Source organism: Lytechinus pictus, chromosome 3, assembly GCF_037042905.1.
Source record: "Lytechinus pictus isolate F3 Inbred chromosome 3, Lp3.0, whole genome shotgun sequence".
Lineage (NCBI taxonomy): Eukaryota > Metazoa > Echinodermata > Echinoidea > Temnopleuroida > Toxopneustidae > Lytechinus > Lytechinus pictus.
The window spans coordinates 28,945,097-28,956,416 of NC_087247.1; the positions used below are offsets into that span (position 1 = coordinate 28,945,097).

The 11,320-nt window shown below is 39.1% G+C and overlaps 1 protein-coding gene across 1 annotated transcript; it reads left to right on the plus strand.

Moving 5' to 3' along the window:
* Positions 1-4,810: 4,810 nt before the first annotated feature.
* Positions 4,811-5,278, plus strand: LOC135153418 (sporozoite surface protein 2-like). Its single transcript, XM_064095942.1, has one exon. It carries the CDS (start codon positions 4,811-4,813, stop codon positions 5,276-5,278), a length of 468 nt encoding a protein of 155 aa, XP_063952012.1.
* Positions 5,279-11,320: the final 6,042 nt, after the last annotated feature.

Here is an 11,320-nt window from a genome sequence, read left to right on the forward strand (position 1 = left end):
GTAGTAAATATATACTCGAGAATAAGTAGTCCTGTTCTGATCTGCCCAATAATTATCCAGACTGCAAGTCACTACAGTGTTGTTTGGATTTTGATGCTTTGTTGAAATGCAATTAGAACAGCCCACGACACGTAGATCATAGGACATAATTTCTTCACGAACATAATTACTACACTTGAAGAGAGCAGAATCATGGGTTCTGATGTTAGATAGAGTTATGCGATTAGAATCGATGTAGGCACCGTAAGTATGACGTTGTGTATAACGAGGATCGTCGATATGAACACCTCTCCCATCTGCAAATAATGTACCATTTTGATACCATTTCCTACAGTTATTAATAGCAACCCCATCACGATAACAGCTTAGTGTCATATCGTCTCCAACACTAGCTATCTTTGTCTCTGGATTCCCTTCTACCCCGTACGCCATAGATAGAATAAAAAATGCAATCAGAGGAATACTAAACATCTGTGAGCGAGAAGAATCAGCCATCTTGGATCTCGGGCAAATAATCATGAAGGAACCAAATCTGCGAATAATCATGATGAGATACCTTCAATGTTGAACAGCCAACTGAAAGTATTCCCTAGTTTCATCAAATAATATTTCAAAGTATTCATGTGTTGGACTGAACTTCGCGATATGAATTACGGAAATAAGTTCCAGAATTCACTGAAAGTATTGACAGATCGGAATATCAAATATTTTCATCTCGCGCTTTGCGCTCGCATGATTGATTTTCATGATAAAAAATGTATTCAGAGTGCCCAGATTATAGGTCTAAGTCTGAAATACGCACATGTTTATTAAGATACGAAGCTTGTTCTTTATTTAAATCGTGCTTAAGTTACCCAGTTTCTGATCAGAATATTAAAAATTTCTGCTCGCGCTCACATTTTTAATATAGGAAGATACCCATCCTTTTCATTATTCACAAAACATGAATAGAGTGTCTCGTTTTAAGGTCTGAAATCTCTTTTTTTTTTTTTTTGGGGGGGGGGTCGCATCAATTGTTTAGTTATATCCCCTTCATGATTATAAAAAGTGCTTAGAATGTCCATTTTTTTAGGTCGGAATGCCAAAAAATGTTGAAATATGCTTCGTCTTCATGGCTTACTGCAAACAACAGTCCTTATTAACAAGTCCGTTTTTCGATCAGGCCAAAACATATTATATCAAAAATTTCTGCTCGCGCTTCTCGCTCGCAGTAATTTTCTAGTTACTTATCCATCTTGATCAGGATCACGAACATTGCCAGAATGTTCAATTTTTACGACAAAATATACGAAATTTCCAAAATTTTAGTTCAAGCTTCGCGCTCGCACTATATAAATAGGGCTTATGAGATTAATACATTGTTGTTTTATAAGATTAAAGGTGAGTGACTGTTAGAACTACCCCTTCAATGAAAAAAACAAACAAAATCAACTTCGATTGGCCGATTGGCGAAATATGGGTGAAATTTTTTTTCGCCCCCCCCCCCTATTGCCAAAGGGTGGATCCGCCCGGGCCCCCTTAGGCATTTTTTTATTGACGTCAAAATCCAAGTCCACTTTTTCCACAATCCTATCAATTATGATTATCTTATTTTACATAATAAACACACAATGTTTGGTATCAAATTAAAGCTAATGAAACGTCAAATTTCAATGTTCAGATCAAATGGCATTTATGTCATGTACATGTCATTTTATACCTTGGTCACATTTGCTACGGCCGCCGTAGATTCTAAACTTTCTACGGCGAGTAGCAATTCTACGGTCGCCTCAGAATTTCCACGGCCACTTACCCTAGCGGTCACATATGTTACAGACGCCGCACGGCGTATTTTTTAAGTTATGGAGAAAAAAAATCTGCGGCTGACGTATGTCCTTGAAATCCTAGGGCGACCCTGCGCTGGCTGTAGGTTTTTGACAAATACTACGGCAGACGCAAGGTGGCCGCAAGGCGCCCTCACGGCGACCGCAGGGGGACTATACAGTGAGTATACCATGAATTGCTTGTCACACTCATCATGATATTTTACATTAGACATTTCATTTCAGAAAGTTTTCAAAGTGTCGCACCATGCCCATGCGCGTATTCTGGTTGGGAGGGAGGGGGGTTCGGCGCCCGGGCCCCCGGGTAGGCGAAAAGGGGGCGCCAAAAAGAGGGAGGAAAGAAAGAGAGAAGAAAACAAGAAGAAGAGAAAAGGGGAAAGGGGGAGTAATAAAAGTGGGGGGGGGGGGGGCCAAATTTATGTTCGACCTAGGAAGGGGGGGGGTCGCCAAATTAATGTTTGACACTGATCTGAATATTATACGATCAGTAATGTTCGACCTAGGAGGGGGGGGGGCAAATCGACCTTTGGGGTGATTCGCGCTTCGCGCTCGCATCGAATGATTAGTTAGATGGACATCCTGTTAATGATTACCTAATGATTACCTAAATTGCATAGAATGTCTAGTTTTGGAACGGAATATAAAAAAGGTTCAGATCGCGCTACGCGCTCGGATCGAATAATATTTAAGTGCCCATCCTGTTCATGATTACAATAATGCTTAGAATTTCCAAACTTTGGGTCATTTTGGAATATAGACAATTTTCAGCTCGCCCTGACAGATAGAGAGATACCCATCCTGCTCATGCTTACAAAACTTCTCAGAATATTCTATTTTCAGGTCTATACACAAGCTATCAAAAATCGCGTTCGCATTATTTATTTTGACTTATGAAATAAATCTCCCTTAACCATGTTAACTTGTTTGTATGAATAAAGTTAATATGTTAATAAACGCGTTAGTCTTAAGTAAGAACTACACCCTAGGAAACAACAAAAATCAGCATTTAACTCCCCATGATAATACTCCTAATAATGATAATGATAATAACGTCATATTTTACCCAAGTTAGCCGCTGGTGAAAGGGCAATATCTGTGCTTCCTGGTCACATTGTTCTTTAAATTACATCATATTCATGGATAGATTACTTTTTATTAAGTCATTATTAAAAAAGTGGTCTGCAGTTGCCCTTTTTCATGTGATTATGAAATAAGATAATTCAACATGCATTTAAGGCACCTGTTTGCCTGACGAGGAGGGGTCGCCATTTTGTTTCTGAAAAGTACACATGGGCCAAAATTATAGGTCGGGCCCCCGAGGTGCAAAATTCTAAATACGCGCCTGGTGGCTCCCGAGCAGATAACACAAAAGGAGAAGGGGAAAGGAGGGAAGAAAAACACGAGGGCAGCCGCACGGCGGGGATCAATCCCCTGACTTTCAGGGGAGTGTTTCATCAACATTTTCATCCGACAAGTTGTCAGATCTGACATCTTTCTCTGATGTTGATTGGCTGAGAGGTACTGTTACTATGGTAACTGTCGGATAAAATGGGACTTGTCGGATAAAACGTCCGACAAGTCCTTTCATGAAACGCTCCCCGGGTGTCTATTGAGGCGCCTTGGACCACTCGACCATGGCATCTCACACACATCACTCCACATTACACACGCGCACCCTCACAAACACACCCACATCCTCATTCAAAATATAATGACACCCTCACACTATTTCTCATCCGTTTATATCAGAGCTGTTTCTTTGATATCTTGATAAAGAATATGGTATGATAAAGTCATACAAATTCCGACATATAGGGAATGAGGAAACGAAAACGGTCTAATCATGTTCTGTTTGTTTTTTATGAATCCAGGTAAAAAGGAGAAAAACTTGTTTCTGTCCTTTATTAGAATGAAGAGAGAAATATAGCAGTATATGAAATTTGAAAGTGGATTTGTTTCAGTTGCAATACTTTATGATCTCATGATACAAAATAAGGCTGTTATATAATTTTTTCGAAGCTCTTTTTCTGCTTTGAAGTTCTTTTATTATATCGTCATGCCAGTTACTTAGGGGTTGGAGAATGGGGAATAATTCCTGTGTAGTCTTTTTGGGGGAGTAAAAAATAGTGGCCCCAAACTGCCAAAAGGAATAGGAATATGATATTCCTTTAAGCAGATTATGAACGCACTAAGTTCAAAGGTGGCTATTGGTTACTATTCTTTGTATGATTTAGTGGAACAAAATTAGAAACAAAAATTGTTTATACTTGTTATGACGTTTGGTCCATATTGTTTACAACCTTCAATCTTCAGGCATTTTGGCAAAGTTTACAATAGGGATATTTATGAATTTATTTCTGCATTAGAATATTTGACAAAACAAGTTCAAAGTTCAACATTTTTCAAAAATGATCTTTTGAAAATAAAAATCGCAATACAGCAATGTACGTCAAGAGACATGAAAATGAAATTATATTGAAAAATATGATTAGACTAGGCAATGTACAGTTTAACTATAATTACTACATAATCGATTACATGAAAACATAAAAAATATTGTTCTAATAAATATAATTTGTTAATTGCTTCAAATAACTAAAAAAAGAAGTAATGTAGGATAATTTTGGTGCCATTAATGTATTTCATGGGTATTATATCATCCACAAAAATCATGAATAAATTTAGAATGTCTCTAATTTAAGTAATATCATTATGTAGATCAGTTAATTCAGATATAAACGTACAAAAAATACTTAAGAGGAATATGCTCATATTCTGCAAATATGACTATAATGCATGCAATCAATTTAAATATAGATGCATAGATCCATTGATTTAGAATTGGAGCATAACATACATAAGGATAATAAACCAATCTAATTTCACTAAATTCTAAACAGAAATGTACATAAGAATTTCTCCATTAAATGAGGAATATTCCGCAGTAAGCTATCTTTATTACAATAGAAAAATGAAGATTTCTCGTAATGTACACGACCCAATTCTTTTTTCAACCATTCAACCAACCAACGGTTAAACCACCCAACAAACCAACCACCCAACCAAACTTCCCACCCAACCAACCAACCAATCAACCAACCAACCAACCTCCCAACCAACCGACCAATCAACCATCCATCCATCCCAACCCACCTACCCAACCAACTACCCAACCAACCAATCAACTATCGAACCACCCACCCAGCCAACCAACCAATCAACTATTCAACCACCCATCCAACCAATCAACCAACCAACCAGCCAACCTCCCAACCAACCAACCAATCAACCATCCATCCATCCCAACCCACCTACCCAACCAACTACCCAACCAACCAATCAACTATCGAACCACCCACCCACCCAGCCCACCAACCACCCAACCAACCAATCAATCAACCAACCAACCACCCCAAAACACACACAAAAAAAACAATCCTACATTGTTTGCCTAAACTCAGGCGCGTAGCCAGGGGGGGCGGTGGGGGCGGTCGCCCCCCCAAAACGTCCCCAAAAAGAAAAAAAAAGAAGGGAAAAAAGAGAGGAGAAAAGGAAAAGGGAAGAAAGGTAGCTTTGTGTTTTTTTTTCTTTTTATTCTTTTTTTTTCTCAAAAGAGAAACTCCTTCACTCTTGCTCTAAATTTATATATGAATTTTGCTTCCGCGCTGTGCGCGGTTAAATGACTATATTGAAGATCTCCATTGTTTCCCCCACCCTTTCTCTATCCCTGTTTTTTTACCTCAGCTTTATGTGTTTATTGCCAGTTAAAGTTTAAATGTATACATTAGGGCATGGAATTAGAGTAAGGTTAGGCCGAAGTATATGAAGTTATCTTTTTTTTTTAATTGATCGCGCAACTTTTGGTCGGGTCGGCTCCGGGCGGGTTAAATCTTTATATCAATTTCTGCCGTCACCTCCATAAAGTCAACTTCTCCCGCTTTTCAGCTCATTACTAAACAACCATAATTTTTTGGGCAAACAGGTTCCTAATCCAAAAAGAGGAAGGTAAATAATTCGTATCGTATAAGGGTATTAGATAAAAAAGTACAATATTTTTTATCAAATTCTATCAAACTTCGTGTCATTTCCCTGTACATTCATCTCCTGTCCTGTTTTGCGCCCTCAGTTTGAAATTTTGAATGACACTTAAGTTTCTTTATAATTAAAAATGAAGCGCTTCAGGATAAGTCAAAGAAATTAGGCATCCTTTTTATATAATTTCAATAAATCACAGAAGTTTCAACTTTTTGCGCATTGTTTTCCTTTGAATGAAGTTCAATAATCTTAGAAAATTAATTGAATTTGAGCCGATGGGGTATTGGAGATATCTGCATTTGATGAAACGTCCGCCCTTTAAAATTTCAGAGTTTCGTTGCTCAGCGCGGGGAGGAATATCTTCCTCCCGGCATATACACTTCTTCTCCTCTGTTTTGCGAGTTAAATATATGCACTGTCGCTAAATTGTTTGTAATCAAATCTGATCTTTCCAAGGGAAGTATTCAATATATGTTTGAGAATATCCTTTTCTCGGGACTCTTTTCATGGCAAAAAATTGATAAAACGCTTTAGCTTCCGCACTTCGCGCGGGGTTATTATCATCATTAATTTCCTCCATTGTATTCCTTTTTTGTGCGTTCACAATCTTTTTTGAAAACAAGGTTCATGAAAACCAGGTTCAAATCACAATATAGTCAACTGAATTGGAGCTGATATAGATACTAGAGGCAAGAGAGACGGCTCCTTTTCATTTTAATTTATGAAACACCAAAAGCTTCGCGCTTCGCAAGGGAGGGGGAAACTCCCCCTCCCTGCACCCACCCCCTAGGGGGCGCGCTTCGCGCGCTCTGTAAGTGTTGGCACGCTTCGCGTGCATTTACCGCCCCCTCCAAAATGAAATCCTGGCTACGCGGTTGCCTAAACTACATGTATAAACAAGTCCTTGATCAAAATAGTTCATTACTACGTTTGCTTTGAATTAAAACTGATGAATTAAAATGAAACAGCATATAAAGTTATGATGTTTTAAAAGATTAAACCTATATGTATCATACATTTTAACAGACAGTTAATGCTGACATGTAGTTTAACAAAGGATTATTTAGCTCATAATTTACATCTATACAACTCTCTGCATTATCAAAAGACGGTGTTTTTTTTTATCTGCATGCGTTGTTAACACATTGAAGTAATCATTACAAAGGAAAAAATGTGTAATGTAGATTAGGCACTTTTGGATGCATTGTAGCGGGTATGTGCGTTGGCTCTTTCAGAAAAAAAATCTCTCATTTTTTACACATAATTTCTTTATTTGAACAAATATTATTTTTCAAACCTGAATGACGATTGAGAAATTACCTCTCAAACCAGCGTTAGCTTGTGAATGATGATGAAAGGGCTACATTTTCCCCTCCTATTTTCACTGTTGACTATTTGACTGGATGCGTGTGACCACCACCATCCCTACCCCTTAATTCCCAGGTTACAAGAGTGTATGTTCTATTTCATCTCTGAATAGTAGCCGTCAATGTTGTCATTCCCTTTCCCTGATGCCATCACATCGTCGTATTGATCATCTCGTCCAGGGCACGCTCCGGATTCCTTCCAATTTGGTGGAGGTTAGACCATACTGTTACCGTAATTCAACAGAGATGTGTAGTTCTTTGTGGTTTCTTTCTGATCAACCCGTTTTGCAGGATCCATGATCAGATGCATGTATTCATGGCTCTTAGTGTTGTCATTCCCTTTCTCTGGGCAATCACATCGTCGTATTGATCATCTTGTCTAGGGCGCGCTCCAGATTCCTTCCAATTTGGTGGAGGTACTGTTACCGTAATTCACCAACAGAGATGTGTAGTTCACTGTGGTTTCTTTCTGATCAAACTGTTTTGCAGGATCCATGATCAGATGCATGTATTCCTTGCTCTTAGTGTTGCCATTCCCTTTCTCTGGGCAATCACATCGTCATATTCATCATCTTGGCTAGGGCACGCTCCGGATTCCTTCCAATTTGGTGGAGGCTGGACCATACTGTTACCGTAATTCACCAGAGATGTGTAGTTCTCTGTGGTTTCTTCCTGATCAACCCGTTTTGCAGAGTCCATGATCAGATGCATGTATTCATCGCTCTTGATATTCTCTTCTCTCTCTTCTGATTTATGGCTGTCGACCATGTTAACATTTTCTGGATGATCTGCATGTTGTTGATCGATGTTGGTTTCAACCATTTCTTTTGTAGCAGGCTCCTCCGGCGATGCGTCATGAACTGATTCGTAGAAAACTTCAGAACTGTTCCTTTTGTTGACTTGTCTTTTCTTATAACGTGTTATAACAATAATGATACTAAACAATATCAGAATGAAGACAGATCCCAAAATGGCGACAATAATGGTTATATTACGATGCATTGTAGGCTTGTCAGAAGTGACATTCCTGTTTTGTGGTGAGTAAAGTTTGGTCAAAGTAACGGATATTACGGTAGGTCCAGGCCTATATGACGATGTCGTCGTTACATTTTGAGTCGTTTGTTGCGTAGTCGAGGTATGAGATGATGTGGTTGGTGGAGGTGGTAGCGTGCACATGATTCTCTTCTCCTGGTTATTGTTAATATCCAAATAGAAATATGAATGAATCATCTCTAATTCAGTTTTGTACACCTCAAATGAAAACACATTTTTGGTAATGACTGTGTCGCGATATGTATAATAATCTGTAGGCCTATTAGCGTTAAGTTTTACTCGAGAAATAGTGTATTCTGCCCAATAATTATCCAGACTGCAAATTACTTTAGTTTTGTTTGGCTCTTTATGAATAGTTAAAATGCAATTAGAACAGCCGATGACGCGTACATCATAGGACAGAATTTCTTCATGATGATAGTTACTACACATGAAGATAGCAGAATCATTAGTGCTGATGTTAGAGACAGTAATGTAATTAGAATCAAGGTAGGTACCATCGTAAGTATTACGTTGTGTATAACGAGGATCGTCGATGTAAACACCGTTCCAATCTGCAATTAATGTACTATTTTGATACCATCTCTTGTAGTTATCATTATTAACCCCATCACGATAGCAGCTTAGTGTAATATCATCTCCGACATTAGCTATCTTTAGCACTTGATTCCCTTCCACTCTGTACGCCATTGACAGAATAAAAAAATTAATCACAAGAACACTAAACATCTGTGAAAAATCAGTCATCTTTCTGAACTTAGATCCCATGCGAACAATCACAAAGACATAGAATATATACTGAACAATGAATGAGGAAGTACTCTCCAGTAAAATCAATTTACTGAGCAAAGTAATCACGATAAGCGAAACTTTGCTACATTGCTCACTGGCGTACTTTTAGGGGGCCGGGGGCTATTGCCATACCCTCCCAAATAAAAAAAAAATCCATGAGCGAGGAGAAAAAAGAATATGACGAGAAAAGGGATGGAATGTGATGTTTTTTCTTGTACATTGTGTTAAATTCTGAAGATTTGCCCCTCCTGTTCGCCAGGTTCTGACCCCATTTTTTTTTACTATTCGCGCCGCTGATAATGACATGGGATTATGGAAAAGAAGCATGCTTTTCTTGCGTTTAACTTTCGGTTAAAACAATAGTTCAAAATAAGGGTTTTTCCTCTATTTTTACATTTATCATTTGGTCTTCTCTTCATTCTCTGACTTTCTTTCCTCGCTTTTTTTTAAAATCAACTCATTTAGTTGGCTTATCCGATACATCATCTCTGAATAGTAGCCGTCAATGTTGTCATTCCCTGATGCCATCACATCGTCGTATTGATCATCTCGTCCAGGGCACGCTCCGGATTCCTTCCAATTCGGTGGAGGTTGGACCATACTATTACCATAATTCACCAGAGATGTGTAGTTCACTGTGGTTTCTTTCTGATCATTCTGTTTTGCAGAGTCCGTGATCAGATGCATGTATTCCTCGCTCTTGATATTCTCTTCTCTCCCTTCTGATTTCTGGCTGTCGACCATGTTAACACTTTCTGGATGATCTGCACTTTGTTGATCGATGTTGGTTTCAACCATTTCCTTTGTAGCAGGCTCCTTCGTCGATGCGTCATGAACTGATTCGTAGAAAACTACAGAACTGTCCTTTTTGTTGACTTGTATTTTCTTATAACGTCTTATAACAATAACAATAATGATACTAAACAATATAAGAATTAGGGCAGATCCCAAAATGGCGACAATAATGGTAATATTACGATGCATTGCATTCGAACTGTTATTCTTGTTTTGTGATGGGTAAAGTGTGGTAAAAATAGACAGAGATAGATCATCAGCGATTGTTTGGCTTGACGGTGTAGGCCTGTATACCCCCATCTCACTAGATGGCGATTCCACTGCGATCGTCAAACATCCACAAAGCGTGGTATAACGTAGCTTGATCGTGCCTTGATCTTTTCAATCTTCTCCGTCGTACCTTGATCTTTTCTGAAGCGGCAAGGATCGCCACCATCTTTATGGTCGCCACAAAATTTTGAAAATGTTCAAAACTTACGTAGCGAGATCGCGGAGGTGCTAAAGCGCATCACAATCGAGTCATGAGCGTATTACAAACGACATATTCGTAGCTGTAACGGAGCCCCAACGCATAAAGCGTAGTATAAGCGCATTAAAAGCGGCACGATCGCCCGTGGTTTTCAGGCCCGTTCCCAAGATAATTCTGCTACGCTGCTTCCGTTTACAAGGCGACTGCCTTGCGCTCGACATGCTTCACACAGCTTCCACCACGAAGCTTCCTTCTTTGGGTGGCATGTGGCACACGTTCTCAGCCCGCTACAGGCGTTCGCGTTGCGCTTTTGCTGCGCCGCTGATGACTGGGCAGCGATTGCGCAACAACTGTCCGCGCTGCTATAAAACGCCGTGCCGATGGTGGCGGATTATCATATTTGCAACAGATTACGAGGCGATACCACGGCGTTTTCAAAGATACCTCCCAGAAAAAGGACCAGAAAAGGGAAAGCTGCCCAAGCTACCCCTCTTAGGCCGGCGGTCGAAGAGGAAGATCAAGGGGTTATGATGGTGGTAGAGGAGGAAGTACAGGAGGAGGATGAAAATCTGCTGAGCCAGCTGGAAAGAGAAAAAAGACGCTCACATGTCTTGATGACGAAATGGGTTACCTCTGCAGAAATAAATAAATTGATTATGTTTTGAAAATAAATTGAATTCTAACCACAGTGACAGTAGACAACATCAAATTTTGTTAATGATTCGATCACTAATGTATTGATTGGGAAAGGCAATCTTTAGGGAGATTCTGGCATTGTGCCCCCTCCCCCTCCCTTTTTAAGAGTGCTCTCACATCAGTAGACTACTTCTTGTCAGCAAATTTGAAAGGAATTTACCAAATATTTTTGAGTGACAAACTTTGTGGAAAAAAAAATAAACAGAATATCAAAGATTTTTATGCTCTTTTATGAAATTCTGGATGCATCCCTCATATTAACTATTAGGCTCATCGACATCTTTTGAATG